Source organism: Trachypithecus francoisi, unplaced genomic scaffold (genome assembly GCF_009764315.1).
Source record: "Trachypithecus francoisi isolate TF-2019V2 unplaced genomic scaffold, Tfra_2.0 Lachesis_group10, whole genome shotgun sequence".
Classification (NCBI taxonomy): domain Eukaryota; kingdom Metazoa; phylum Chordata; class Mammalia; order Primates; family Cercopithecidae; genus Trachypithecus; species Trachypithecus francoisi.
Window position 1 is genome coordinate 42884187 of NW_022681455.1, and position 27898 is coordinate 42912084.

At 49.3% G+C, this 27898-nt stretch overlaps 1 protein-coding gene across 1 annotated transcript; it reads right to left on the reverse strand.

Annotated features, from left to right (window-relative positions):
- Nucleotides 1-1436: 1436 nt before the first annotated feature.
- On the reverse strand, nucleotides 1437-27548 carry PRPH2 (peripherin 2). Its single transcript, XM_033217184.1, has 3 exons — nucleotides 26289-27548; nucleotides 8331-8577; nucleotides 1437-2091 (listed from the first exon to the last, which is right to left on the reverse strand). The coding sequence occupies exons 1-3, from the start codon at nucleotides 26867-26869 to the stop codon at nucleotides 1879-1881; spliced, it is 1041 nt and encodes a 346-aa protein (XP_033073075.1). The 5' UTR covers nucleotides 26870-27548; the 3' UTR covers nucleotides 1437-1878.
- Between the last annotated feature and the right edge of the window lie 350 nt (nucleotides 27549-27898).

The window sequence follows — 27898 nt, forward strand, 5'->3', positions numbered from 1 at the left end:
ATAGTCACTGCTCTAATAGTCACTGTTGTTACAGGTAAGAGATGGCAAGATGGAGTGACGTGATACGCAGGCCATGTTTATAACAATGATCGTTACCAATGCTTCCCTTTAGGGTGGGTTTCTTTTCCTTTTTGGCAAATACTAGCTGTAGTAGGGGATTCTGCGATACATGTTGTTGAATGGGCTTAGTCATTTAACAAAAGTGATTTTCATACAGTATGAATTTTAATATCTATTGACAGCTGTTAACAGCATAGTTACACTTGTGGGCCTAGAGCAGCACTTTCACCAGGGTTCTCGGCACTCTTGAGAGACGGTGAGAGCTCAGGGACCTTTGCCAAAGATGTCTGGCTCAGCATTTTTTCAGTAGGGATCATTCCTTGGCCTCAACGAGACTCAGAAATCTAATTAAACTTGGGACCAACGTCTGACGGGGTGTCCAGACATCTTGGATCTGGTCTTCTGCTTGGGGGGAATTAAGCCCAGAACATACCCCAGGCAGCACCAGTCTTATTTTCTCTACACTGAAGTTCTTAGGACAGCAAAGAACCCAAACTCAGTCCAAAGTAACCTATTCCCAAACACCATCGGTCAGAAGCAGAGGTAAATTATCTACTGTTCCCTTTCTGGTGTTTGCCTTCTGGCTGTAGTCTCCAGCCAGGTAGGAATGAGCTCTCTTGAATATTCATCCAACTGGCGGAATTATGCTGGGCCCTGCCTTGGTCTGGTCACCAGGGTCTGGGAAGTCAGCAAAATCATTCCTTCCCCTGAAAGCTTCTCTTTCCTAAAGAAAGTGAAAACTCATGTATTTGCTAGCTCAGGAAGATGGGCTACCTCAAAGAATCTCCTTAGATGCAGAAGCATTCCAGAAATAGTGTTTTTCAAGGTGGGTATCTGGGGGGAAGAAACAGAAGAAGCTCCCAGAGAATTCCTTGCCCTTTGCTGTGGACAATTAGTGTTGTCCATAGGGCGGTGATGGCCACCTGTGTGGGTGTCCCTGGGCCCACCAAGAGCTGAGGCCTGGTCTCCAAAGGGTGGACTCATGTCTGATTGTTGCTCCTCTTCCACAGCAGGGCAGCAGCCTACCCCAGTGCTTCCACAGATGAGCCACAGGAGATCACCCGGCACTTTAGGGGTGGTGTGGTGCTGGGACACGCCAACAGCCCGACTTCCTCAACCCATGGTTCACTCCAGACTCAGTGACTGAGGGCATGTGAATGGGACACAAAAGCAGGCCTTTAACTGTGTTTTTGGTAGGGGAAATAATCTCCTGCCTTGAAATTCTCTTGCTTCATGATTAAAGAATCCTGTTTAGAGCCCTCAATGCCTTACGAGTCCATTATTCCTAGAAAAGTGTAACTTTCCCCCAACTTCTGGCATTAAGCAAATGGCCAACCTGTCAATCTTGGCATTAAAAAAAAAAAAAAGACAACATGGCCATTTTTCAGACTTCTGTACTTATGCACCAAGTGACACTTTGGATATAGAGTGAAGCAACATGGAGCTCATAAGAGGTAAATTCTAAAAGGGGAGCAGCCCTCGGATACAGCCAGTGGCTGTAGGGTAGGACTAAATCCGTGTGAGAAAGACGGGTCCTGGGCTAGCCATCTGAGAGAGCCCCTGAGTCACCAGAAGGGCATATCCTAGGGCAGCGGGCCTGAAGGGAGCTCGCTCATTCACATTTTGGGCCAGTCATTCAACAACTGTGTGTTAAATGCTTTTAGGGACCCTAAACTTAAATTCCACCATCAGGGAGAGTCTCTGTGAGATGGTGCCCTCCTTGCGAGATTCAGACTTTCAGAGTTGGACGAGGGGGAGATCCGCGTTTCCTGAGTCCACTATTTCTCAGTGTTCGGGAGGGGAGGGGCCCCAGGGCCCTCAGCCAGCCTCTGGGCCCTGGCCTACGTCTGCGCCCTCGGCTTCCACCTGGTTGCCCTTGCCCAGCTTCTTCACGCTCTCCAGAAAGGCCTTCCAGGTCTCTGGCACGCTCTTCTCCAGCAGCCAGCCCTCGCTCTCGCTCTCAGGTTCCTCAGGGTTGGACACACGGTCCAGTGACGTCTGCAGATAGCGCAGCCCAATTGTAATGGTCACCTGATGGCGGGAGAAGAGATTTAGAGACAATCTGGGAGAATCACTGGGAGCTGGATCATTAGGAAACCATAGGAGCCTCAAAATGAGGGTCCCAGAGAGGACTCAACCTGAGCACTGTGGAATGTGGATTGGTGACAGCCTGCCCCACGCTGCCCTGCCCTCAGTGCTCAACACACCTGACTCCTCCAGCCTCATCTCAGACCCCTCTCTTCCTCCCTTTCCAGCCACCCTGGGCTGCTTTGGATTCGCCCATGCCCCATACTCTCTACTCTCTAGGTCTTTACCATCTGCTATGCTCTGCCTAGAACCTTGTTCCTCTCAATGTTCATCTGTTAATTCATCATCAGCCCTTGGTGAGCTCCCCTGCAGCTCATCCTCCCTCCCCACCCCCTCGGGTCGCCCGCATCCCAGGTGCATTATTCCTGGGTTCCTTCACCTTGGTGCCCCTCTACACCCTGTCGCTTGGCACATATTGTGTGGTTCAGTAACTTCTTTGGGTGGAATTAAGAGGTCACCTCCTTTTCTGTATCTGCTGTGTGGTACTGTTTTTCTTTTCTTTTTTTTTTTTTTGAGACGAGTCTCGCTCTGTCACCCAGGCTGGAGTGCAGTGGTGTGGTCTCAGCTCACTGCAAACTCTATCTCCTGTGTTCAAGGAATTCTCGTGCCTCGGCCTCTTGAATAGCTGAGATTACAGGGGCCTGCTACCATACCTGGCTAATTTGGGGGTTTTTTTGTTTTTTTTTTCGTTATTGTTGTAGATATGTGGTTCCCCCATGTTGCCAGCTGGCCTCGAACTCCTGGTCTCAAGAGATTCACCCGCCTTGACCTCCCAAAGTGCTGGGATTACAGGTGTGAGCCACCGTGCCCGGCTCTTCCATTATTTTGATGAGCACAGTGATGAGTGGATGCTGGTAAAAAAATAATTTGGATTTGTTCACTAGCATTCACTGTGTGGCAGAGTTGGTGTTAAAATGCCTAGGTTCAAACCCAGTCCTGGCACTTAGCCAGCCTTGTTACCAGGAAACCTCACTTTATTCATCTGGTTTGCAGATTTTCAGATGAAGTGGTGCCCGCCTTGTGTGGATACTGTGACACTTTAATATGTGTAAAACACACAGGCCGAGTGCATTGGCGCATGCCTGTAATCCCAGCACTTTTGGAGGCCAAGGCGGAGGGAGAATTGCTTGAGCTCAGGAGTTTGAGACCAGCCTGGGCAACATAGCGAGACCTCATCTCTACTAAAAATAAAAATAAAAATAAAAATAATTGCTGGGTGTGGTTGTGCGTGCCTGTAGTCCCAGCTACTCGGGTACTTGTGTAGCCAAGATGGGAGGATGTCATGAGCCCTAGAGATGGAGGCTGCAGTGAGCCATGATCGCACCACTGCACTCTAGCAAACACCACCACAGTACCTGGTGCACAGTAAGGACCAACAGAAGAGTCAGCTGTAGCGGATCATTAGCTTATTGTTTTCACTTTTCTTTTTTTTTTTTTTGAGATGGAGTCTCCCTCTGTCACCCAGGCTAGAGTGCAGTGGCACGATCTTGGCTCACTGCAACCTCCGCCTCCCGGGTTCAAGCGATTCTCCTACCTCAGCCTCCCGAGTAGCTGGGATTACAGGCGTCAAAAACTTGGCACCACGCCCAGCTAATTTTTATATTTTTAGTAGAGACAGGATTTCACCACGTTAGCCAGGCAGGTCTCAAACTTCTGACCTCAGGTGATCCGCCCGCCTCAGCCTCCCAAAGTGCTGGGATTACAGGCGTGAGCCACCACACCGTTTTCACTTTTCTATAACATATTCCATTAGCCACTTGTTTCTATACAAATTCCTGGCTTGCTCTCCTCCACTTCTCTGTATGGCATAGCAAACTCTCAGGGATGAAGCTACTCCCTGAGGGCAGGGATGGCCCTTACTCATCTGGCTCACTCAGAATCCCAGCACCTAGAACAGAATGAGGTGGGGGAGGGCCTCAGTAAATTTCTTTTGAATGAATACTCTGGGACATTTGATAATTATGGTAGTAGATAACAATAACTGAGAGTTTTAGATTTATGTTACTGTCAACTGGAAGTTGAATAAATATTTTTACAGCGGAAAGTCACCTCCTCCATGAAGTCCTCTTGATGTGAACGCATCCACTCTGATCCCCTCCTGCTTTCCTGAAGGAGACTCTCTGCACTGTGAGTTTTGCACTTGGTAATGATCCTCCCTTTCGCTCATAAATTAGACATCATCTCCTGACTAGATTGTGAAGCCTAGGCAGGCACAGCCAAGATCAGACTCCTAACGTTATGCTCAGCCACCCTTGGCCCATCAGACCTCTGTCCATTAAACGCTCCAAGTAAAGGGGGCATTTGAATGCCCTCTTCCCAATAAGCTGATCCTTGTCTAATGCAGTCCACTAAATTCCTGTAATAGTGGACCACTGAGAGGCAGCCAATGGAACCCCATTTTCCCACTGACATTTTCTTTTTTTTTTTTTTTTTGGAAATAGAGTCTGGCTCTGTTGCCCAGGATAGAGTACAATGTTGAGATCATGGCTCATGGCTCATGGCTCCTGGCAGCCTCGACCTCCAGGGCTCAGGTGATCCTCCTGCCTCAGCCTCCTAAGTATCCAGGACTACACGTGTGCACCACCACACATGGCTAATTTTTATGTTGGTGGTGGCGGTGGTGGTGTTTTTTTGTTTTGTTTTGTTTTGTTTTGTTTTGTTTTGTTTTGTTTTTCCTGAGATGGAGTTTCGTTCTTCTTGCTCAGGCTGGAGTGCAATGGCGTGATCTTGGCTCACTGCAACCTCGACTTCCCAGGTTCAAGTGATTCTCCTGCCTCAGCCTCCCAAGTAACTGGGATTACAGGCATGCACCATTAGGCCCGGCTAATTTTGTATTTTTCGTAGAGACGGGGTTTCTCCATGTTGGTCAGGCTGATCGCAAACTCCCAACCTCAGGTGATCTGCCTGCCTTGGCCTCCCAAAGTGTTGGGATTATAGGCATGAGCCACCATGCCTGGCCGTCATTTTTGTGTTTTTTGTAGAGATGAGATCTTGCTATGTTCCCCGGGCTGGTCTAAACTCCTGGGCTCAACTGATCTTCCTGCCTTAGCCTCCCAAATCCTAGCTAACGCCTGCTAGGATTACAGGCGTGAGTCACTGCTCCTGGCTCTGCTGACTTCTTTTATGCCTCCATCTCTGGGGCTCATGAGATCCTCCCATCTTGGCCATCTGAGTACCTGAGCTGAGTAGCTGGGACTACAGGCATGTGCCATCACGTCCAGCAATTTTTTTTTTTTTAGTAGAGATGAGGTCTCACTATGTTGCCCAGACTGATCTCAAATTCCTGAGTTCAATGCTTATGAACTTTTATGACTTCTTTTATATTCAGTCTTCTTTTTGTGTGTTTTCAGGGAATGCGGCCATCTAAATTTCCAGCAGTATGTTTCTCTCCTCATTCTACCCACCCAAGACTCTGTGTCAAGGAGTCAGCAACCAATAAATGGTCATGAATATGCTGTGTTTGCCTCAACATTAAAAGAAGGCTTTGGCCGGGCACAGGGGCTCACGCCTGTAGTCCCAGCAGTTTGGGAGACCAAGGTGGGGGGATCACCTGTGGTCAGGAATTCAAGACCAGCCCAGCCAACGTGGTGAAACCCTGCCTGTACTAAAAATACAAAATTAGCCAGGCATGGTGGTGGGTGCCTGTAATCCCAGCTATTTGGGAGGGGCTGAGGCAGGAGAATCACTTGAACCCAGGAGGCTGAGGTTGCAGTGAGCCAAGATGGCACCACTGCACTCAAGCCTGGGCAACAAGAGTGAAACTCCGTCTCACAAAAAAAAAAAAGTCGGCTTCCTGGACATACAGTCACCCTTTATTTTCATGTGGTGAGTTAAAGGAGGTGTTTATCAGCCACAGGCAGGATGCACTGGCTGATAGCATTAGGACAGTGACTCATTTAAAGGAATCTTTGGGAATCTCCTCAATGGAAAAAGCTTCCTCACCAAATGTTCCTGGCTTTGTACATTGGGATTTTGAGGTTTGGATTTTCTGCTCTCAAGGTAGCTAAAAGCACGTACCCCCAGTCACTGTGCCACCTCATTTACTAACAGTCTCTCATTCAACACTAGAGCAGTGCCTGGCATATGGGTACATGTTTAAGAAATATCTTTGACCGCACATGGTGGCTCACGCCTGTAATCCCACCACTTTGAGAGGCCGAGGCCAAGGCTGGTGGATTACTTGAGGTCAGGAGTTCAAGACCAGCTTGGCCAACATGGCAAAACCCCATCTCTACTAAAAATACAAAAACTGGCAGGGCATGGTGGTGCACGCCTGTAATCACAGCTACTTGGGAGGCTGAGACAGGAGAATCGCTTGAACGAGGTGGAGTTTGCAGTGAGCTGACATCGTGCCAGTGCACTCCAACCTGGGCAACAAAGCAAGACTTTGTCTAGAAAGAAAGAAAGAAAGAAAGAAAGAAAGATCTCTCAGCCAGGTGCAGTGGCACCCACCTGTAATCCCAGCGCTTTGGGGGACCAAGGCAGGAGGATTGCTTGAAGCCAGGAGTTAGAGAGCAGCTTGGGCAACATAGCAAGACCCCATTTCTACAAAAGACTCCACGGAGTGTGACTCAGGGCACCCGTTTTCAGCTACTCTGCGTGTGCCTATAGTCCTAGCTACTCAGAAGGCTGAGGTGGGAAGAGCCCTGAGCCCAGGAGTTTGAGGCTGCAGTGAGCTACAATCATGCCCCTGCACTCCAGCCTGGGCGACAGAGTGAATTTTTCTTCTTGTCTCTAAAAAAAAATAAACAATTTAAAATAATAAAAATTAAAAATGAATATCTCTTTAACCAAGGAGTGAATTCAGCACACTCACTGAGGATTTGCTTACATTGCAAGCCCTATAGCTTACAGAGGAACTGAGCGTTGCGGATAAGATGAGCCGACACATTATTAGACTAACAGGTAAATGGGGACCAGCATCTCAAGAAGCCCAAATCCAAACAGTACCCGCTTCCTGAACACCTGCACATGCTGTTCCTGTTGCCTCCCAATAGTCCCCAAAGCTAAGTGCTGTCACCCCATATAACAGAGAGGTTAAATGACTAAGACCTCAGTACCAAAAAGTGGGGACACAGGATGAACCTCCAAAGCATGCTAACTAAAAGAAGCCAAAAGTAATATGGGTACATTTATATGAAATGTCCAAAATACATAAATCCAGAGAATAGTTGTCAGGGGTTGGGGGCAGGTTGGGAGGTGGTAACTGCTTCACGGGTGTGAGATTTTCTTGGGGGCTGATGGAAAATTTTTGGAACTAGCTAGAGGTGGTTGCACAACTTGTAAATCAACTAGATGACACCAAATTGTTTACCTTTTATAAATCTCACTTTAATTTAAAAAAAAAATGTGTCAGTTGTGTGCGGTGCTAACGCCTGTAATCCCAGCACTTTGGGAGGCCGAGGCGGGAGGATCACGAGGTCAGGAGATCGAGACCATCCTGGCTAACACGGTGAAAACCCTGTCTCTACTAAAAATACAAAAAATTAGCCAGGCATGGTGGCACATGCCTTTAGTCCCAGCTATCGGGAGGCTGAAGCAGGAGAATCGCTTGAACCCAAGAGGGGGAGGTTGCAGTGAGCCGAGATCATGCCACTGCACTCCAGCCTGGGCAACAAAGAGAGACTCAGTCTCAAAAAAAAAAAAAAAATTTAAGGCCGGGCGCGGTGGCTCAAGCCTGTAATCCCAGCACTTTGGGAGGCCGAGACGGGCGGATCACAAGGTCAGGAGATCGAGACCATCCTGGCTAACATGGTGAAACCCTGTCTCTACTAAAAATACAAAAAAAAAAACTAGCCGGGCGAGGTGGCGGCGCCTGTAGTCCCAGCTACTCGGGAGGCTGAGGCAGGAGAATGGTGTAAACCCGGGAGGCGGAGCTTGCAGTGAGCTGAGATCTGGCCACTGCACTCCAGCCTGGGTGACAGAGTGAGACTCTGTCTCAAAAAAAAAAAAAAAAAAATTAAGTGATGGGAAAGAAACCAAAAACTAAATAAATGAATAAATAAATACAAAAGGTGGAGGCACTGGGTGGGGTTCAAGCCCAGGCTAATCTGACTCACAACCTCACTGAAGGCTGTTTCCAAGGAGGGAGGCATGCTCTCTCCAGGCCTGGCTCCCCCACATTAGACCTAAACGGGCCGGAGGCTCTCCCTATCCCCACCCCCAGCTGGCCCAGGGCCTACCTCGAAGAGCCAAACGAGGAGCGTGACGACCCCCATGGAGTTCATGAGGCTGCTGTAGTAGCTGAGCAGGGCAGCCCTGCAGCCACGCACCCACAGGTTGAGCTCCTCGGTCTGGTGGTCGTAACTGTAGTGTGCTGAGTTGTTGGTGATCTGATACTGGATGCAGGGCCTTGGCGAGCTAGGATTGCAGCAGCTGAAGGGGACGCCATCTACCAGGTACCGCCCATCCACGTTGCTTTTGATTCGACTGGAAAGGAAAGAGACAGCTGGAGATGGGCTTCCTGGGCTTCTCACCAGGGCCCACTTCCTCCCATCCCCTGCCTCTGGAAGCCTGGAATAGTCATTCACTCACACGCTTGGTATATATTTGCTGTGCACCTGCTACATGCCAGCCACTGTTCTAGGCACTGAAGACAAAGCAATGAATAAATGCCCCTGCCTTCCTCGACCTTACGGTCTAGAGGGTTGAGGCAGATGGTAATCCAAGACTCAAGTCAATAGGGAATATAGAAATTCACCCAACCATTCTGTGCTGCCAGGCCCTTTCTTGGGGCCATGCCTGGAGGGTAGGAGGAGCAGCAGGACAGGAGCTGTTGATGGGCAAGCATCTGGCTGCCACTGGTGACGCCCCAGCTCCCTCACCAACCTCATCTCCCCCTTACATGTCACTGGTGGCCAAGGCCCTTTCCAGCCAGGTGTTTCCAGAAGGCCTGCTCGGGCCCAGGGCCTGTGCAGAGGCAGGGGATGGAGACCCGAGGCAGGCACAGTCCTTGCCCTCGGAGGACTCCACCCCCAGCCAGGGTGGAGCTCCTGACTCACCTAAGGGACACAACTGCAAGCAGGTTCTCCAGGCTGATGGGCGGGGCTCCCAGCATATCTTCTGCACTTCTATATTTTTTTGTATATTTATTTAGAGCTTACCATACATTCACCAGGTTCAGAATTCAAAAGGGATCTTTACAGTGAAAAGTCTCCCCTTCCCCTCGGGCAGGCTGGGTATGTTCTACCTGACCTGGGTGTGATTACCCAGGTGTTTCATGTGTCAAAACTCACTGAGCTGCACACTTGGGATTTGTGCATTTGGCTGGGCATGGTGACTCATGTCTGTAATCCCAGCACTTTGTGAGGCCGAGGCAGGAGGATCGCTCGAGCCCAGGAGTTCAAGGCAGCAGTGAGCTATGATCACACCACTGCACTCAGCCTGGGCAACAGAACAAGACTGTCTCTTTAAAAAAAAGAAAAAAAAAAAAAGATTTGTGCACTTGACTGTGTAATTGTCATCGAAATAAAAAGTTGCAGGCAGGCGCGGTGGCTCATGCCTATAATCCCAGCACTTTGGGAGGCGGAGGTGGGCAGATCATGAGGTCAAGAGATCGAGACCATCCTGGTCAATATGGTGAAACCCCGTCTCTACTAAAAATACAAAAATTGGGTGGGCGTGGTGGCACACGCCTGTAGTCCCAGCTACTCAGGAGGCTGAGGCAGGAGAATCACTTGAACCCGGCAGGCAGAGGTTGCAGTGGGCCAAGATGGCGCCACTGCACTCCAGCTGGGATGACAGAGTGAGACCCCGTCTCAAAAAAAAAAAAAACGAAAAAGTTGCATGTAGGCCAGGTGCAGTGGCTCATACCTGTAATCTCAGCACTTTGGGAGGCCCAGGTGATCAGATGACCTGAGGTCAGGAGTTCGAGACCAGCCTGGGCAACATGGTGAAACCTCATTTCTACAATTAATAAAAATACAAAAAAAATAGCCAGGCATTTTGATGCATGCCTGTAGTCCCAGCTACTCGGGAGGCTGAGGCACGAGAATCACTTGAGCCCGTGATGCAGAGGTTGCAGTGAGCCAAGATCACGCCACTGTAGTCCAGCCTGGGCGATAGAGTGAGACTCTGTCTCAAAAAAAAAAAAAAAAGAAAAGAAAAGAAAAGAAAAAAAGTTGCAGGTGAACAATGTGTTACATAATAGACTTTTAGAACATAATAGAGAGCATAATTGTTTCCAATAGAGATTATTTTAAACAATGTTCATTGAAATGGTCACGAATCTCTTAAAAGATGTCCATGTTTCGCTTCTAAATAAAATCTCTTTAATACAAAATTAATCCCACTCCTCATCTCTCAGCCTCCAGGTCCTGACCGCTGTGGCCAGTCCCACCAGAGAGAGGCTTCATGCATGGACAAGCAAACATGTTTTCTTTTTTCCTGTTCTTTTTTTATTACTGCAAATGAGAACATTATATACATACTATCTTGAACCTTTCTTTTTACCCTTAGCAATATCTTGGAGATCTTTTTTTTTTTTTTTTTGGCAGGAGTGGAAGATGGAGTCTCACTCTGTCACCCAGGCTGGAGTGCAGTGGTGCACCACCACGCCCAGCTAACTTTTGTATTTTCAGTAGAGACGGGGTTTTGTCATGTTGGCCAGGCTGGTCTGGAACTCCTGACCTCCAGTGATCTGCCTGCCTCAGCCTCCCAAAGTGCTGGGATTACAGGTGTGAGCCACCGTGCCCAGCTGAGATATTTCATATCTGTCAGTGGAGTGTCCTGGATTTTTTTTTTAAAGAGCCACATGGTATTCCCATTGTGTGGATGGCACATGGGTCCTAGCTAGTTCCATACTGATGGAAGTTTCCGTTTTCCCAGTCTCTTGTTAATACAAACATGGAAATCAGTCATTTTGCATATTGTGACTATATGGAGCAGGTAAATTCCTTGAAGATGGATCCTTGCATGAAAGGGTGATCTTGCCAGATACCTGCCATATTTCCCCTCTGGTCTGTCCTGCAGGGGGCTGAGCGGGGAGGGGGCGGTTCACAAACCCCAACCAGCCATGCTCAGGAGAACCCGTCCTCCACAGCCTCATCCACACTGGTCAGACTTGATCTTTGGAAAACAGTATCTCGGGGTTGTTTTCATTTCCATTTTTCTCATTACGAGTGAAGCTGAGCATCTTTTGGTGTGCTCAAGGACCACGGGTGGTTCCATTTCCATGAACCGTGTTGATTTCCGTCTATTATGATTAAGACTTTCTAGGAGGGCTGCATGAGGTGGCCTGGGTCATGGCAAACATATTTCCACACGCCCTGTAATCCCTGCCCTCTACTTCGTGGGCAGAACACGCTGCCCAGAGACCAGATGGCCCTGGGTGGCATGGACAGCACAGGTCGGTGATAAGAGCAGGACAGCCTGGGTTTACTCCTGGCTTGCCCACATGCCAGCTCCATCCCTCTGGACAAGTTCCTTAACCTCTCCCTGCCTCTGCTTCCTTATATTTAAAATAAAGTTGACACGAGGATTGCATGAAGTGATACATGTAAGAGTGCTTGAAGAGTGCTGGTATTAATACATAGTAGCCATGGGCTATGAGCAAAACCACCTCACTGGGCAGCTGGCCAAGCAAGAGCCACCAGGGGCGGTACTCTGAGCACCTGGGAGCTGACATCAGGTTGTAAGAACGGAGCCCGCCACGCGATATCATATCACGGGAGAACCCTCACTGGGGAGTTGGCAGTGCAGTTTCTACCAGCCGTGGTGAAGAAGCTGTCGGCTCCTTGAGGGCAGGATTGTGCGGGGTACCCTCCCTGGTGGTCCCAACATGGAGCACCTGCCGGCTGGCACTGCCTGCCCACCGCTCAAAGCCCCACTCCAGCCACATGCGTGGGGAAGGCAGAAACTGTGTCTTGCTCAGCTGTCCCTCTGCAGCCCCTCGCTGGGGGGCACCGGGCTGTGGATGACGGAATTGGGGCAGGGGTGGGAAGACAAGCTGGAGCAGTGTGGGAAGGGCCTTCGGCTTGGGCCTCCGGCTCCCCTGAGGGCTCCCTGAGGACGGGCTGTGTCTCCCCTCAGACTGGGGCCCCCTGAAGATAGGGCTGCATGTCCCCTCAGACTGGAGCTTCCTGAAGACAGGGCTGCATCTCCCTCACACTGGGAACTTCCCAGGGGCAACACGGGTCAGCCTGGGGCAAAAGGCCAAGCTTGGTGAACACTGGGACTTGCCTGGGTCACCAGCCTGGGAACCCTTGGGGTCTCTCACTTCTGGAGCTATCCCTCCCCGACTCCAAACATCATCTTGTTTACTCAGTGCTTGCCCTCATTCCAACCACAGATTAAGGCTCCTCTCACCCTCTTAAGACAAAGCCAGGCAGAGGAGAGCGCCTTAGTGGTGAGCCGGCTATTTATATCGCAGCGTGTTTCCCAGGCTATGAATTTCACTCTGCGGTGGGGGAGGAGTCACTAGGGTTTGAAAGGGTCTTGAATAAAATAAGGCCTATGTTCTAGGCCACTCTCCCATAAGTAAGGCACATAGAGCCTGGGAAAATGATCATGTCTGAGTTTTTCTGGAAAAACCAACATAATTTAGTAACTGAATCAAATCAGTAAGGCCAGTCGTAGGGCGATGGGCAGGGGTATACCTGACAGGGGGTCACCCCAAGCAGGACGCTGGCTGAGGGACACCTGTGAGACCTTGAGAACTGGCCTAACCTCTCTGAGACTGAGTTTTCTCATCTAAGAAATGAGATTTTAAACACTTGACGGGATGGTGGACATCAGATGGGGCCATATGCGTAGAGCATTGGGTGCGCACTATGTGTTTAGTATGCTTTGAAGATGGCTTTTTTGGGTAGTGCTGTGGTTTGAATGTGTCCCCCAAAGTTCCTGTGTTGGAAACGTGAGGCCCAGCATGACAGTGGCGAGAGATGGACCTTTGAGAGGTGACTGGATTACGAGGGCTCTGTCCTCATGAGCAGATTAATGCCTTTATCACGGGAGTGGGTTCCTGAGGAAAAGGATGAATTCGGGCCTCTCAGCAGATGTGGCCCCTCTACCTTGGACTTCCCAGTCTCCAGAACAGTAAGAAATAAATCTCGGCCGGGCGCGGTGGCTCAAGCCTGTAATCCCAGCACTTTGGGAGGCCAAGACGGGCAGATCACAAGGTCAGGAGATCGAGACCATCCTGGCTAACCCAGTGAAACCCCGTCTCTACTAAAAAATACAAAAAACTAGCCGGGCGAGGTGGCGGGCGCCTGTAGTCCCAGCTACTCGGGAGGCTGAGGCAGGAGAATGGCGTGAACCCGAAAGACGGAGCTTGCGGTGAGCTGAGATCTGGCCACTGCACTCCAGTTTGGGCGACAGAGCGAGACTCCGTCTCAAAAAAAAAAAAAGAAATAAATCTTGCTCTTTATCAACTTTCCAGACTCAAGTATTCTGTTACAGCAGCTCCCAGTGAACTAAGACAGTAAGTCACTGGGCATGAGGTAGTACAGACAGTGAGGGGTGACATGAGGAGGAGACACAGTCCTGTCTTTAGAGACCCCCAGTCTGAGGGAGACACAGCCCCGTCCTCAGGGAGCCCCAGTCTGAGGGAGACGCAGCCCCGTCCTCAGGGAGCCCCAGTCTGAGGGAGACGCAGCCCCGTCCTCAGGGAGCCCCAGTCTGAGGGAGACGCAGCCCTGTCCTCAAGGAGCCCCTGTCTGAGGGGGAAATGCAGCCCCATCCTCAGGGAGCCCTAGTTTGAGGGGAGACACAGCCCTGTCTTCAGGGAACCCCAGTTTGAGGGAAACGCAGCCCCATCCTCAGGGAGCCCGGGTCTGAGGGGAGACACAGCCCCATCCTCAGGGAGCCCCAGTCTGAGGGAGACACAGGCCCATCCTCAGGGAGCCCTGGTCTAAGGGGAGACACAGCCCAGCCCTCAGGAAGCCCCAGTTTGAAAGGGAAACACAGCTCTGCCTTCAAAGAGCTCCCGTCTGAGAGGGGAGACACCCCATCTAGCCAGGTTCTAATCTTCCTGAGATGTGTACGAATTGTTTAAGAAGAGCAAGCAGGTACCTGTATGTAGTCTGTGGGTTCCCTGGGAAGAATGGTGAAGAGCGAAAGCTTGGTGCCAGCTTCTCCCTCAGACTGGGGACCCCTGGCTAGGCCTTCCTGGCTGGTAGTTCCTGGTTCCAAAATGTCTGAGCTCCCTCATGCTCTACCTCTCACCCCGAGATACTACAGCTCTGCTCATCCTGCGACCTTTAAAAGAAGTGTTGTAAACTGACTGAAGACCTCATGTCCTTCCTCATGTGCTGCAGTAAGATGCACAGAGCGGCACTGTAGGAAATGTTCTTGCCACAGCTGAGCCTGATCCAACCACATCTCGACCCAGACTACAGGTTTATGAGGAAATACAGGGAACAGAAGAACAAGTTAGACAACGCCACTTGACTGCAATTGCCCAATTCCAAACTATGGGGGATTCTGCAGGAGAATCCCAGTTTCTCTTACATACATGGCATGAAAAAGGGGCCAGTTTCCTAGTAAAACAGACAGGAAACCAAACAACCAAAGGCAAAGCATGGACTTGGTTTGGATCCTAAATTGACCAACTGTAAAAAGCATTCCGAGACTATCAGGGAAAACTGAACATAGACTGGGTATTGGTTGCTATTGCCATTAATTCTGTTGACTGTGACTGGTCTTGTGCTTATGTTCAGCAGAAACAAAAGGGCAAAAAACAAATAAAGCCTCTTTGTCTGTTGGAGATGCCTATTAAAGTATTTACAGGTAAAAGGAAAGTATATCCAGGATTTGCTTTAGGATATTCAGAAGGGGAGAATGTGTTTGGGGGAGGGTAGTATAATGAAACAGGCAAAATGTTGATATTTGTTCCTAGGTGATGGCTTCTTGTCTTTGGGTCTTTAGTTTTTGTTTTTGTTTGAGACAGAGTTTCTCTGTTGTTGCCCAGGCTGGAGTGCAATGGTGCAATCTCGGCTCACTGTAACCTCTGCCTCCCAGGTTCAAGTGATTCTTCTGCCTCAGCCTCCAAAGTAGCTGGGATTACAGGCGCTTTCCACGACACCCATGCCCAGCTAATTTTTTTTTTTTTTTTTTTTTTTTGTATTTTTAGTAGAGACAGGGTTTCACCATGTTGGCCTGACTGGTCTTGAACTCCTGACCTCAGGTGATCCACCCCCATCAGCCTCACAAAGTGCTGGGATTACAGGCGTGAGCCACCATGCCAGGCCTGTAGTTCTCAAATGATGCTCTTTTATCTTATTTTATTGCATTTCCAACTTCTATTATAGAAAAAACTCAAGCTTTTACAAAATTAGAGAGTTCAGTATAATTAATTCCCATGTAGCCATCACCTAGCCAGGTGTGGTGGCAGCACACCTGTAACTCCAGCTACTTGAAAGCTGAGGTGGGAGGATCACTTGAGCCCAAGGTCTCTTTAAAAAAGGGAAAAACAGGCCGGGCGCGGTGGCTCAAGCCTGTAATTCCAGCACTTTGGGAGGCCGAGACGGGTGGATCACGAGGTCAGGAGATCGAGACCATCCTGGTCTACACGGTGAAACCCCGTCTCTACTAAAAAAATACAAAAAAAAACTAGCCGGGCGAGATGGCGGGCGCCTGTAGTCCCAGCTACTCGGGAGGCTGAGGCAGGAGAATGGCGTAAACCCGGGAGGCGGAGCTTGCAGTGAGCCGAGATCGCGCCACTGCACTCCAGCCTGGGTGACAGAGCAAGACTCCGTCTCAAAAAAAAAAAAAGGGAAAAACAGACTGGGCGCGGTGGCTCATGCCTGTAATCCCAGCACTGTGGGAGGCCGAGGCGGGTGGATCACTAGCTCAGGAGATTGAGACCATCCTGGCTAACATGGTGAAACCCTGTCTCTACTAAAAACACACAAAAAATTAGCCGGGCGTGGTGGTGGGCACCTGTCGTCCCAGCTACTTGGGAGGCTGAGGCAGGAGAATGGCGTGAACCCGGGAGGTGGAGCTTGCAGTGAGCCAAGACTGCGCCACTGCACAGGTGGGTGGATCACCTGAGATCAGGAGTTCGAGACCAGCCTGGCCAACATGGTGAAACCCTGCCTTTACTAAAAATATAAAAATTAGCCAGGTGTGGTGCTGGGCGCCTGTAATTTCAGCTACTCGGGAGGCTAAGGCAGGAGAATTGCTTGAACCCAGGAGACAGAGGTTGCAGTGAGCCGACATGGTGCCACTGCACTCCAGCCTGGACAATAGAGTGAAACTCCATCTCAAAAAAAGAGAGAGAGAGAGAGAACTATACATCTCTTTCACTGATCCCTTGCTCTGAAAAGAGAGAGTCAGTGAGGGAGACAGCATTCCTGGATTTGGCTCCTCCCTCTGAGAGCCTCCTCCAAGTGTAGCAGAAAGTGTGTCCCCCTCTTCCTGGCCCACCCAGGACCACCAGGCCAGGGGAGCGAGATGTGGGAGGTTGAAGCCCAGTGACAACCCCATTTACCACAGGCCCTGCAGAGCCCAGGATGGTGTTTCTAGTTTCTGTGGGGCCACCTCGTGATTATTTGAGATGTTGGCACAGAAGCACTGGAATCCGAACCTAATCCATTCATGTTTTCCAACCCTGCATCATCTCTGTCCACTCCTTTCCCTGTCCTTCTGGGAGAGGAAATGGAGAACAAAAAGACAGGGAAAGGCCGGGAGCGGTGGCTCACACCTGTAATCTCAGCACTCTGGGAGGCCGAGGCAGGCAGATCACCTGAGGTCAGGAGTTTGAGACCAGCCTGGCCAACATGGAGAAACCCCGTCTCTACAAAATTACAAAAATTAGCTGGGCATGATGGTAGATGCCTGTAATCCCAGCTACTCAGGAGGCTGAGGCAGGAAAAGCACTTGAATCTGGGAGGCGAAGGTTTCAGTGAGCCAAGATCGCACCATTGCACTCCAGCCTGGGTAACTGAGCAAGACTCCATCTCAATTAAAAAAAAAAAAAAAAAAAAGACAGTGAAAGACAGGGAGAAGAGGGAGAAAAGCAAGACTTCCCCTACCCCAAGCAGCCTGGGTAATTTGAGGCTTCTGTCACTCAGTGAACAAACACTCATTTAATGCCAAAGGTATACAAGAGGTACTTTAACATCACTGGGAAACAGCAGAGTAGGGTGAAAGGAGCAGAATTAAAATCTGGCATGCTGTATAATGGAATATTATTTCACCATAAAAAGGAATGAAGTTCTGATATATGCTACAACGTGGATGAACTTTGAAAACACTATGCTGGCCGGGCGCGGTGGCTCAAGCCTGTAATCCCAGCACTTTGGGAGGCCGAGACAGGCGGATCACGAGGTCAGGAGATCGAGACCATCCTGGCTAACATGGTGAAACCCCGTCTCTACTAAAAATACAAAAAATTAGCCGGGCGAGGTGGCGGGCACCTGTAGTCCCAGCTACTCGGGAGGCTGAGGCAGGAGAATGGCGTGAACCTGGGAGGCGGAGCTTGCAGTGAGCTGAGATCTGGCCACTGCACTCCAGCCTGGGCGACAGAGCGAGACTCCGTCTCAAAAAAAAAAAAAAAAAAATACAAAAAACTAGCCGGGCGAGGTGGCGGGCGCCTGTAGTCCCAGCTACTCCGGAGGCTGAGGCAGGAGAATGGCGTAAAACCCGGGAGGCGGAGCTTGCAGTGAGCTGAGATCCGGCCACTGCACTCCAGTCCGGGCGAAAGAGCAAGACTCCGTCTCAAAAAAAAAAAAAAGAAAAGAAAACACTATGCTAAGTGAAAGAAGGCAGACACAAAAGGACAAATGTCATATGACTCACTCATATGAAATGTCCAGAACAGGGAAATCTATAGATACAGAAAGTAAATGAGTGGTTACTTAGGGCTAAGGGGAGGGGAGGCTAGGGAGTAAAGCTAAACGATGCAAGGTTTCCCTTAGAAGTGATGAAAATGTTCTAAAATTGATTGTAATGTTGGTTGTCCAACTCTGTGAATATACTAAAAACCATTGAACTGCATACTTTTAATGGGTACATTGTTTGGTATGTGAATTATATCTCAATAAAGCTGTTTTTTCTTTTTGTTTGAGACAAGGTCTCACTCTGTTGCCTAGGCGGGAGTGCAGTGGTGCAATCTCAGCTCACTGCAGCCTCAATTGCTTGGGCTCAGGTGATCCTCCCACCTCAGCCTCCCAAGTAGCTGAGACTGTAGGCACACACCACCACACCTAGTTAATTTTTGTATTTTTTTGTATGGATGGGGTTTGACCACGTTGCCCAAGCTGGTCTCGAACTCCTGGGCTCAAGTGATCCATCCGCCTCAGCCTCCCAAAGTGCTGGGACTACAGGTGTGAGCCACCACAAGTGGCCGAAACTGGTTTTTGTTTTGTTTTGTTTTTGCCTCCCCCACTTCCTATTGTGTGATCTTAGGCATGGCCCTTAACCTCTTGGGCCTCAGATTTCTCATATGTAAAATGGAGATAATAATACCAGCTGGGCGCAGTGTCACTCCTGTAATCCCAGCACTTTGGGAGGCTGAGGCGGGTGGATCACTTGAGGTCAGGAGTTCAAGACCAGCCTGGGCAACATGGTGAAACCCCGTCTCTACTAAAAATACAAAAATTAGCCGGGCGTGGTAGCACATGTCTGTAATCCCAGTTACTCAGGAGGTTGAGGCAGCTAAATCGGTTGTACCCGGGAGGCAGAGGTTGCAGTGAGCCAAGATGGTGCCACTGCACGGCAGCCTGAGCAACAGGGCAAGATTGTCTCAAACAAACAAACAAAAACTAAAAAAATTAAGACAAAAACTTCCAGGAGGGGTTTTGTGCAGGATAAATTTGGGTCTTTTCTCCCTCCCAAATGACTTGGCAACATGGTCATAGGCAGGCTGGGGATGGGGTGCAGTCACTGGGCTACTCCCCCAAGACAGAGCAGCCAAAACTCTTGTAAGGCCAGGTGCTGTGGCTCACACCTGTAATTCCAGCAATTTGGGAGGCTGAGGCAGGCGGATCACTTGAAGTTAGGAGTTCCAGACCAGCCTGACCAACATGGTGAAACCTTGTCTCTACTAAAAATACAAAAATTAGCCAGGTGTGGTGGCATGTGCCTGTAATCCCAGCTACTCAGGAGGCTGAGGCAGAACAGTCTCTTGAACCCAGGCGGCGGAGGTTGCAGCAAGCTGAGATCGTGCCACTGCACCACAGCCTGGGTGATAGAGTGAGACTCCATTTCAAAAAACAAAAACAAAAACAAAACTCTTGTAAATTCCCATAAAAATATGGAATTGTTTCTACCTAATCTTATTCATTAGATCAGGAACCTTCAGGAGCCAGTCCTGGATCTTAAAGATTCCCCTGAGAAATCTCCAAAACCTGCCCACCCCTCCATGCTTACTGAGGCTATGCACTCTATCCTCAGGTTCCTGGGGGCCCCAAGGTGGGGCACAACTGGGGAGGCCAGAATGCAGGCACCTAGCTCCTCCTCTCAGGAGATGGACTGAAGATGCCAGAAGGTGAAGACCTCAACTTTCTCTAGCCCAGTCTAGTGAAGTACCCACTGCACAGAATGGAAAGTTATTCCAGGGACAGAGCCTGCAGAAATGCCTGGAAATCGTGGCACCACACACTGCCCATGCCCCGTCTGTGTCAGCGGAGGATCCCTGTGCATTTTCTCTAGGCTACCCGTGCTCAGACCAGCTCACTTCTCCTAGGATTGCTTCCCCCACAGTCCTCAGGTCAAGCAGGAGAAAGAGGCTCACCCCAAACTCTTTGTTGGCTCATCCAAATTTGATGGGGAGAGGGGAAACAAAAAAAAGGAGAATTCTGCCTGGTATGGTGGTGGGTGCCTATAATCCCAGGTACTCTGGAGGCTGAGGTGGGATGCTTGCTTGAAACCAGGAGTTCAAGACCAGCCTGAGCAACAGAGTGAGACCTCATCTCTTTTTTTTTTTTTTTAAGAAAAGAATTTTTTTTTCTTTTTTTTAAGGCAGGGTCTCACTCTGTCACCCAGCTGGAGTGCAGTGGCGCAATCTTGGCTCATCGCAGCCTCGACCTCCCAGGCTCAAGCGATTCTCCCTCCTCGGCCTTCTAAGTAGCAGGGACCACAGGTGCATGCCACTGTGCCCTAGCTCTTTTTTGTTTTGTTTTGTTTTTGTTTGGTTGGTGTTTCTTTTTTTGAGATGGAGTTTCGCTCTTGTTGCCCAGGCTAGAGTAGAATGGCACCATCTCAGCTCACTGCAGTCTCCGCCTCCCAGATTCAAGCAATTCTGCCTCTGCCTCCCAAGTAGCTGGGATTACAGGCATGTGCCACTGCACCTGGTTAATTTTGTATTTTTAGTAGAGACAGAGTTTCACCAAGTTGGTCAGGCTGTTCTCAAACTCCTGACCTCAAGTGATCCACCCGCCTCAGCCTCCCAAAGTGCTAGGATTACAAGCGTGAACCACCTCACCAGGCGGTTTTTTTTTTGTTTGTTTTTTTGTAGAAGTGAAGTCTTATTATGTTGCCCAGGCTGGTCTTGTACTCCTGGCCTCAAGGGATGCTCCTGCCTCAGCCTCCCAAAGTGCTAGGATTACAAGCATGAGCCTGCACCTGGCCAAAAATTTCTTTTAAAAAGATCTTGGTGGCCAGGAGTGGTGGCTCATGCCTGTAATCCCAGCACTTTGGGAGGCCAAAGAGGGTGTATCACTTGAGGTTAGGAGGTCGAGACCAGCCTGGCCAACATGGTGAAACTCGGTCTCTACTAAAAATACAAAAAAAATTAGCTGGGCCGGGCGCGGTAGCTCAAGCCTGTAATCCCAGCACTTTGGGAGGCTGAGATGGGCGGATCACAAGGTCAGGAGATCGAGACCATCCTGGCTAACACGGTGAAACCCCGTCTCTACTAAAAAATACAAAAAACTAGCCAGGCGAGGTGGCGGGCTCCTGTAGTCCCAGCTACTCGGGAGGCTGAGGCAGGAGAATGGCGTAAACCCAGGAGGGGGAGCTTGCAGTGAGCTGAGATCCGGCCACTGCACTCCAGCCTGGGCGACAGAGCGAGACTCCACCTCAAAAAAAAAAAAAAAATTAGCTGGACCTGGTGGTGGGCACATGTAATCCCAGCTACTTGGGAGGCTGAGACAGGAGAATCAGTTGAACCAGGGAGGCAAGGATGCAGTGAGCTGAGATCGCACCACTGCACTCCAGCCTGGGCAACAAAAAAAGAGAAGGATCTTGTTGGATGATAACCTCACTCTCCCTGCCCTTTTGCTGGCCTCACCTCTTTGCCATCAGAATCCTAGACCCGGGGGTGTGCCGAGATAATCCAGAAGGTAAATGCTTACCATTTCTCAGGGCTTGTGATCTCAAAAATATATATATATATGACTTACATTTTTCATGGATGGGTTTTGGAGAGCTAGCTTTGTCATATAAACTTACTAAACCCTCCAAAATGAAGCCGTGAAAACGTGAACAGAAAAATGTTTTAGTTTTCCTTGGAGGTGGGAGTAGGTGCCATTCCACAGTCTCTCATTCAGTCCTTCTTTCATTCCTTCTACCAACTTTAGATAAGGGCTGTGCTCTGGTCTCAGGCACTGCCCCTCAGGCAAACCCAGCTCTGAGCAGCTTTCTGAACATAACCCCAGGAGCCTCACTTCCCTTGTGGGCCTTGTTCAGTGATGATTCATGTAAAAGTCTGTGGGACTGGGTGCGGTGGCTCACGTTTGGAATCCCAGCACTTTGGGAGGCTGAGGCAGGAGCATCACTTGAGCCCAGAAGTTTAAGACCAGCTTGGCCAACGTGATGAAACCTCATCTCTACTAAATAGAAAAATTAGCCGGAGGCTGGGCAAGGTGACTCACGCCTGTAATCCCAGCACTTGGGAGGTCGAGGCAGGTGGATCATCTGAGCTCAGGAGTTCAAGACCAACCTGGGGGCAACATGGCAAAACCCTGTCTCTACTGAAAATACAGAAAATTAGCCAGCTGTGGTGGCTCACGCCTGTAGTCCCAGGTACTCGGGAGACTGAGGTGGGAGAATCATCTGAGCCTGAGAGGTGGGAGTTGTAGTGAGCCTGGATAGTGAGACCATCTTAAAAAAGTGAGACCCTGTCTCAAAAAAAAAAAAAAAATTAGCCCAGTGTGGTGCCACACACACCAATAATCTCAGCTGCTTGGGAGGCTGAGGCACGAGAATAGCTTGAATCCAGGAGGTGATGGTTGCAGTGAGCCAAGATTGTGCCACTGCACTCTAGCCTGGGCAATAGAGTGAGACCCTGCCTCAAAATAACTATTAATTAATTAATTAAATAAAAATAAAAGTCTGTGGGAAATGATAATGTGATCTTCTCTCGGAAAAGGTGGCCCTATCAGGCTGTACCCTTGGAAGGCAGCCCATTGCGGTATGAGGTCACTGGAGGTTTTGAAAAGGAGAAAAGCATTTCAGTTCTAAGAAACCTGTGTGCTATTTATGTATTTATTTATTTATTTTATTTATTTATTTTTCTGAGATAGGGTCTTACTCTGTCACCTAGGCTGAAGTGCAGTGGCATGATCTCAGCTCACTACAACCTCTGCCTCCTGGGCTCAAATGAGCCTCCTGCCTCAGCCTCCTGAGTAGCTAGGACCACAGGTGCAAGCCACCACTCCTGGCTAATTTTTTTATGTTTTGGTTTTGTTTTTTTGTTTTGTTTTGTTTTGTTTTTTTAGAGTCAAGCTTTCATCATATTGCCCAGGCTGGTCTCGAACTCCTGAGCTCAAGTGACCCTCCCACCTTGGCCCCCCAAAGAGCTGGGATTACAGACGTGAGCCACTGATCCCAGCCCTAATTGTGTCTTAAGACCAACTTTGTGGAAAGTTAAAGCCAAAGGTCCATTTTTTTCCTGGAAATTTAGCCTAAGGGAAATAAAAGACAGAGACAGAGAGAAGTAAAAGGCTCAAAGATGCCTATTCCAGTGTTATTTATAATAGAGGTAAATAAAAATTTGAATGCCTGCCTAAGCATGTACATTCATTCAGTGGACTTCTTTTTCTTTTCTTCTTCTTCTTCTTTGAGACTGAGTCTCACACTGTCTCTCGGGCTGGAGTGCAGTTGCGCGATCTCGGCTCACTGCAACCTCCACCTCCCCGATTCAAGTGATTCTCCTGCCTCAGCCTCCTGAGTAGCTAGGATTACATGTATATGCCACCTCACCCAGCTAATTTTCTGTATTTTTAGTAGAGATGGGGTTTCACTATGTTGGTTAGGCTGGTCTTGAACTCCTGACCTCGTGATCCACCCACCTTGGCCTCCTAAAGTGTTGGGATTACAGGTGTGAGTCACTGCACCTGGCTTCAGTGAACTTCCTATGCAACCATTAAACATGATCATTTTGGACATTATGCAAATGTTATACTATCAGATTACAAAATGGAACACTAAATTGTGTGTGTGTGTTTTTTTTTTTTTTTTTTTTGAGACGGAGTTTCCCTCTTGTTGCCCAGGCTCGAGTGCAATGGCGAGATCTCAGCTCATCGCAACCTCCGCCTCCTGGGTTCAAGCAATTCTCCCGCCTCAGCCTCCTGAGTAGCTGGGATTACAGGCATGAGCCACCATGCCTGGCTAATTTTGTATTTTTAGTAGAGACGGGGCTTCTCCATGTTGGTCAGGCTGGTCTCAAACTCCTGACCTCAGGTGATCCGCCTGCCTCGGCCTCCCAAAATGCTGGGATTACAGGCGTGAGCTACCGTGCCCGGCCCTAAATTGTCTTTATACTATGATTACACTGTATGACTATGTAAATGTGAGCAAGACTAGACTGAAATGTAGAAAAATTAAAGGCATTAATCAAGTTATGGGTGAGAAGCTAGCTTGAATTTGTTTTCCTATTTTGGTTTCTCTTAATATTACTGCTGCATTTTTTGTGTGTGTAATCGAAGAATTTTTCCCAAGTCAATGGAGTTTGGAAAATTTCCCACCAACAAGTTGGTACGGGACATTGAAGGAGTTTTGATTCGGCTAAATATTTGCCTGAAATTTTTGAATCCATTGACCATTGAGAGTGGAGTGACCTAGATCGTTCCTTCACTCTGATACAAAAGGAGACTTGGAGTTACCGAGAGATTTGAATACATCTATCCAAGAACTGACTCTATGCAGGAGACAATCAAGGGAAATGATGGAGGAAAAGATGAGAAGCCCCTTCTCATCTGCTCACAGAGGCTGGTTCTACCACCGGCCTCTCCCACTCCCCAGGAATTCCACTTGTGCCCCTGGCTCTCCTCGGGAGATTTACATAAATCGTGGCATCTTGTGCTGCCCCTGCAGACCTGTCACCTGGGAAGGGCACAGTCCTTTACAATCCTCTCCTGACTGGGGATTTGCAGCAGTAATCTCCATCCACAAGAAAATAAAATCCCAAGAAGTGACCTTCACTTTGACGTCCCTTCCATCTGCAGGGCAGCTAAGCTAGCCATTTGGGCGTCATTAATGTTGTTTTGGGCTTCAGACATGTCCTGCTGCTGGTACCAATGCCCGGAGTTCAAGTTCCCTTTGGACTTACCAGCCTTACTCAGAAGAAAAAAACCACCCCTAGGAATAACTGAACCCCTAACCTCAGCCAGGTAGGGTCGAGTCGGACAGAAAGAAGAGGTGAGTGAGAGCGGCTGCCTCAAGGCAGGCTGCCGTTTCCCTGAGAAGTCACTCAAGCCCCAGGTTGGTGGGCGTGTTGAGAAGAGCAGCCCACTGGAGCCAGCACACAGGCTGTTCCCTCCGACACAGAAGTTGAGAGTCTCTCTTTCACCAGCACCTCCCACAGCCTATATCGCAGCATTTTACTTTTACATATGCCAAGAATACTTTAGAAATGTTTTATCACATTGCACTATCATGACTTACTAAGTAAAAACAGCAGGCATTTGATGAGTACCTGCTGCATGCCAGGTGCCAGCCAGGGCTAGGAGGTGACTTCCAAAATTACCTATTCTATTCCAGTGCCTTCATTTAAAAGGCAAACCACAGCGCAGAGTGACTAGTGACCTGCCCAAGGTCACAAGACCTTGAACAACAGAGTCAAAACTTCAGCCTAGATCTTGTGACTTCCCCTTCCCTTGCTCCTTCCAACATAACCAGACAAACATCTTGGGAATGGATGTTCAGGGTTGAAAGGTTGGAAAACAAGGGAACTAAGTAGGAAATTGTTTTACTTTTTATATTATTATTATTTTTTTTTTTTTTTTTTTGAGGCGGAGTCTCGCTCTGTCGCCCGGACTGGAGTGCAGTGGCCGGATCTCAGCTCACTGCAAGCTCCGCCTCCCGGGTTTACGCCATTCTCCTGCCTCAGCCTCCCGAGTAGCTGGGACTACAGGCGCCCGCCGCCTCGCCCGGCTAGTTTTTGTATTTTTAGTAGAGACGGGGTTTCACCGTGTTCGCCAGGATGGTCTCGATCTCCTGACCTCGTGATCCGCCCGTCTCAGCCTCCCAAAGTGCTGGGATTACAGGCTTGAGCCACCGCGCCCGGCTATTATTTTTATTTATTTATTTATTTATTTGAAACGGGTTCTTGCTGTGTCGCCCAGGTTGGAGTGCAGTGGCGCGATCTCGGCTCACTGCAAGCTGCGCCTCCCGGGTTCACACCATTCTCCTGCCTCAGCCTCCTGAGTAGCTGGGACTACAGGCGCCCACCACCACGCCCAGCTAATTTTTTTGTATTTTTAGTAGAGACGGGGTTTCACCATGTTAGCTAGGATGATCTCAATCTCCTGACCTCATGATCTGCCCATCTCAGCCTGCCAAAGTGCTGGGATTACAGGTGTGAGCCACCGTGCCCGGCCCTAAATAGGAGATTTGAACTTCTGGGACTGAATCCAGCTACTTTGAATGAATGAGACAAATAGCCCAATAGCACCTCAGTATTTGTGATCGATGAATGACCTCCATCCCTCTGTATAAAGCGGACACACATTCCTGCCTGGCTCTTCCTCCCAAGGAGCTCCTATCCAAACAGCTTATATAAATTGACACCTTCCTCCCACCTTAGCCAACATTAGGTTGAACCATATGAAGTTGCCATTCTTTTATGGGTCAAAGAGGTAGAATATTAGCAGTTTCATATGGTTCAACCTGATACACCCTCACGTACGCAGTAATAAGGTGCACACCCAATAGAGAGGAAAAGGCTCTGGGTGTGGGGAGAGGGGATAGTCAGAGGCCTGAGCCTCAGTGTCCCCGATATATTAATAGCTCTGACCCCAGGACTGGAAGCCACTCACTCTTTGACTTCTTTGGAGGAAAAGTCCAGGTAGCGATTGCTGATCCACTGAATCTCAAACCAGTCCCGAAAACCGTTGTTGCCGCAGCATTTGAACTCAATCTGCAGCATGTCGATGGTCTTCTTCATGAAACACCTGCCGGGGGTGTCTGTGTCCCGGTAGTACTTCATACCGTTCTTGAGCCCTTGGCCCAGGGTGTTCTCCAGTGAGCCCCGCAGCAGAAAGCAGCAGAGAGCCACGAGGAAGAGGACGATGTTGAAGAGGACACAGATAGCCAGGTATGGCTTTAGCCAGGGCTTCCATCTGGCATACTTGGCCGGATCCAGGGCGTCGTAGCAGATCTTCCCAGCCAGAGAGTTGAAGACACAGGATAGCACCCCCATCCCTATCAATGAGTTGGGCACAAAATGGCTCTCAGAATTATTCATCACATCGCTCCTCTTTCGGAGTTCAATCTTCAGGAACAGTCCTAGGCTGAAGATGATGATACCAGCCAACACAGAGAACCAGTTCATGAGCCAGAGCCCTTGGGCCAACTTGACCCGCTTCTTCTGGTCAAACTTGACTTTCAGTAGGGCCATGCTTGCCGAGTGTAGTCCGGGTTGCTTCCCACGGCACAGCTCCCACCCCAAACCTTAACGAGCCCAGAGGCGGATGACTTAGGGCCTTGGGAAAAGTGCAGATGGCCCAAGCTGTAGGGAGCTGCCCTGGGGGCTGCCCATGTCGAGCCCTCCTAGCCTGGGATCCCCGCAAATGCAGTAGTGGTGGCAGGGGTCTCAGAATCTCAGCTTGAGCAGGGGCTAGTCCTGGTCCTGGGCGTTGTTTCTTCAGCGCCCTTCCCAGCCAAGAAGGGGCAGCCTGAATGCTGCAGATTAAAAGTGGGATCCACAAGACGTTTTGCTAATCTCTTTAGCCAGGTTCATCCCATTAGATAAAGCCATGCCACTCTCAAAACATGGTCAAAAGCAGCCTCCAGGTACATGCTGGACCAGAGAGCTCTGGGTACAGCTTGCAGAATCAGGAGCAAAGGGCAAGAATGGCCAAAAGAATGGGCTGTATCTGGAGGTCTGGCTCAGACAGTGCTGCTCCCCAAAAGCACATTTCCAGGCCAATCTCCTTCAACATTTAAAACTTTCTGTAGGTCAAATAAATTGTTATCCTCTTTGAAAAAAGAAATGACAGGGCCAAGCACAGTGGCTCATGCCTATAATCCCAGCACTTTGGGAGGCCAAGTTGGGTGGATTGCTTGAGCCCAGGAGTTCAAGACCAGCCTGGGCTACGTAGAAGACCCCCGTCTCCACAAAAAAAAAAAAAAAAAAAAAAATTAGTTGGGCATGGTGGCACGCACCTGTAGTTCTCCCAGCTACCCTGGAGGCTGAGGTGGCAAGTTCACCTGAGCCTGGGGAGGTCAAGGCTGCAGTGAGCCGTGATCATGCCACTGCACTCCAGCCTGGGTGACAGAGTTAGGCCCTGTCTCAAATTAAAAAAAAAAAAAAAGAAAGAAAGAGAAGAAGGAAGGAAAGAAAGAAAGTGACGGATTGTGAGAAAATATTTGCAACTTGTAAAATTAAAAAGTAATATATAGTGGCCAGGCATGGTGGCTCATGCCT

Coding starts and splice junctions, on each gene's coding strand:
- PRPH2 (XM_033217184.1), bottom strand. CDS start 26,869: ATGGCCCTACTGAAAGTCAAGTTTGACCAGAAGAAGCGGGTCAAGTTG. Junction 8,578..26,288: donor TCCTCCAAAGAAGTCAAAGA/GTGAGTGGCTTC, acceptor TTTCCTTTCCAG/TCGAATCAAAAGCAACGTGG. Junction 2,092..8,330: donor TCCTCGTTTGGCTCTTCGAG/GTAGGCCCTGGG, acceptor TCCCGCCATCAG/GTGACCATTACAATTGGGCT.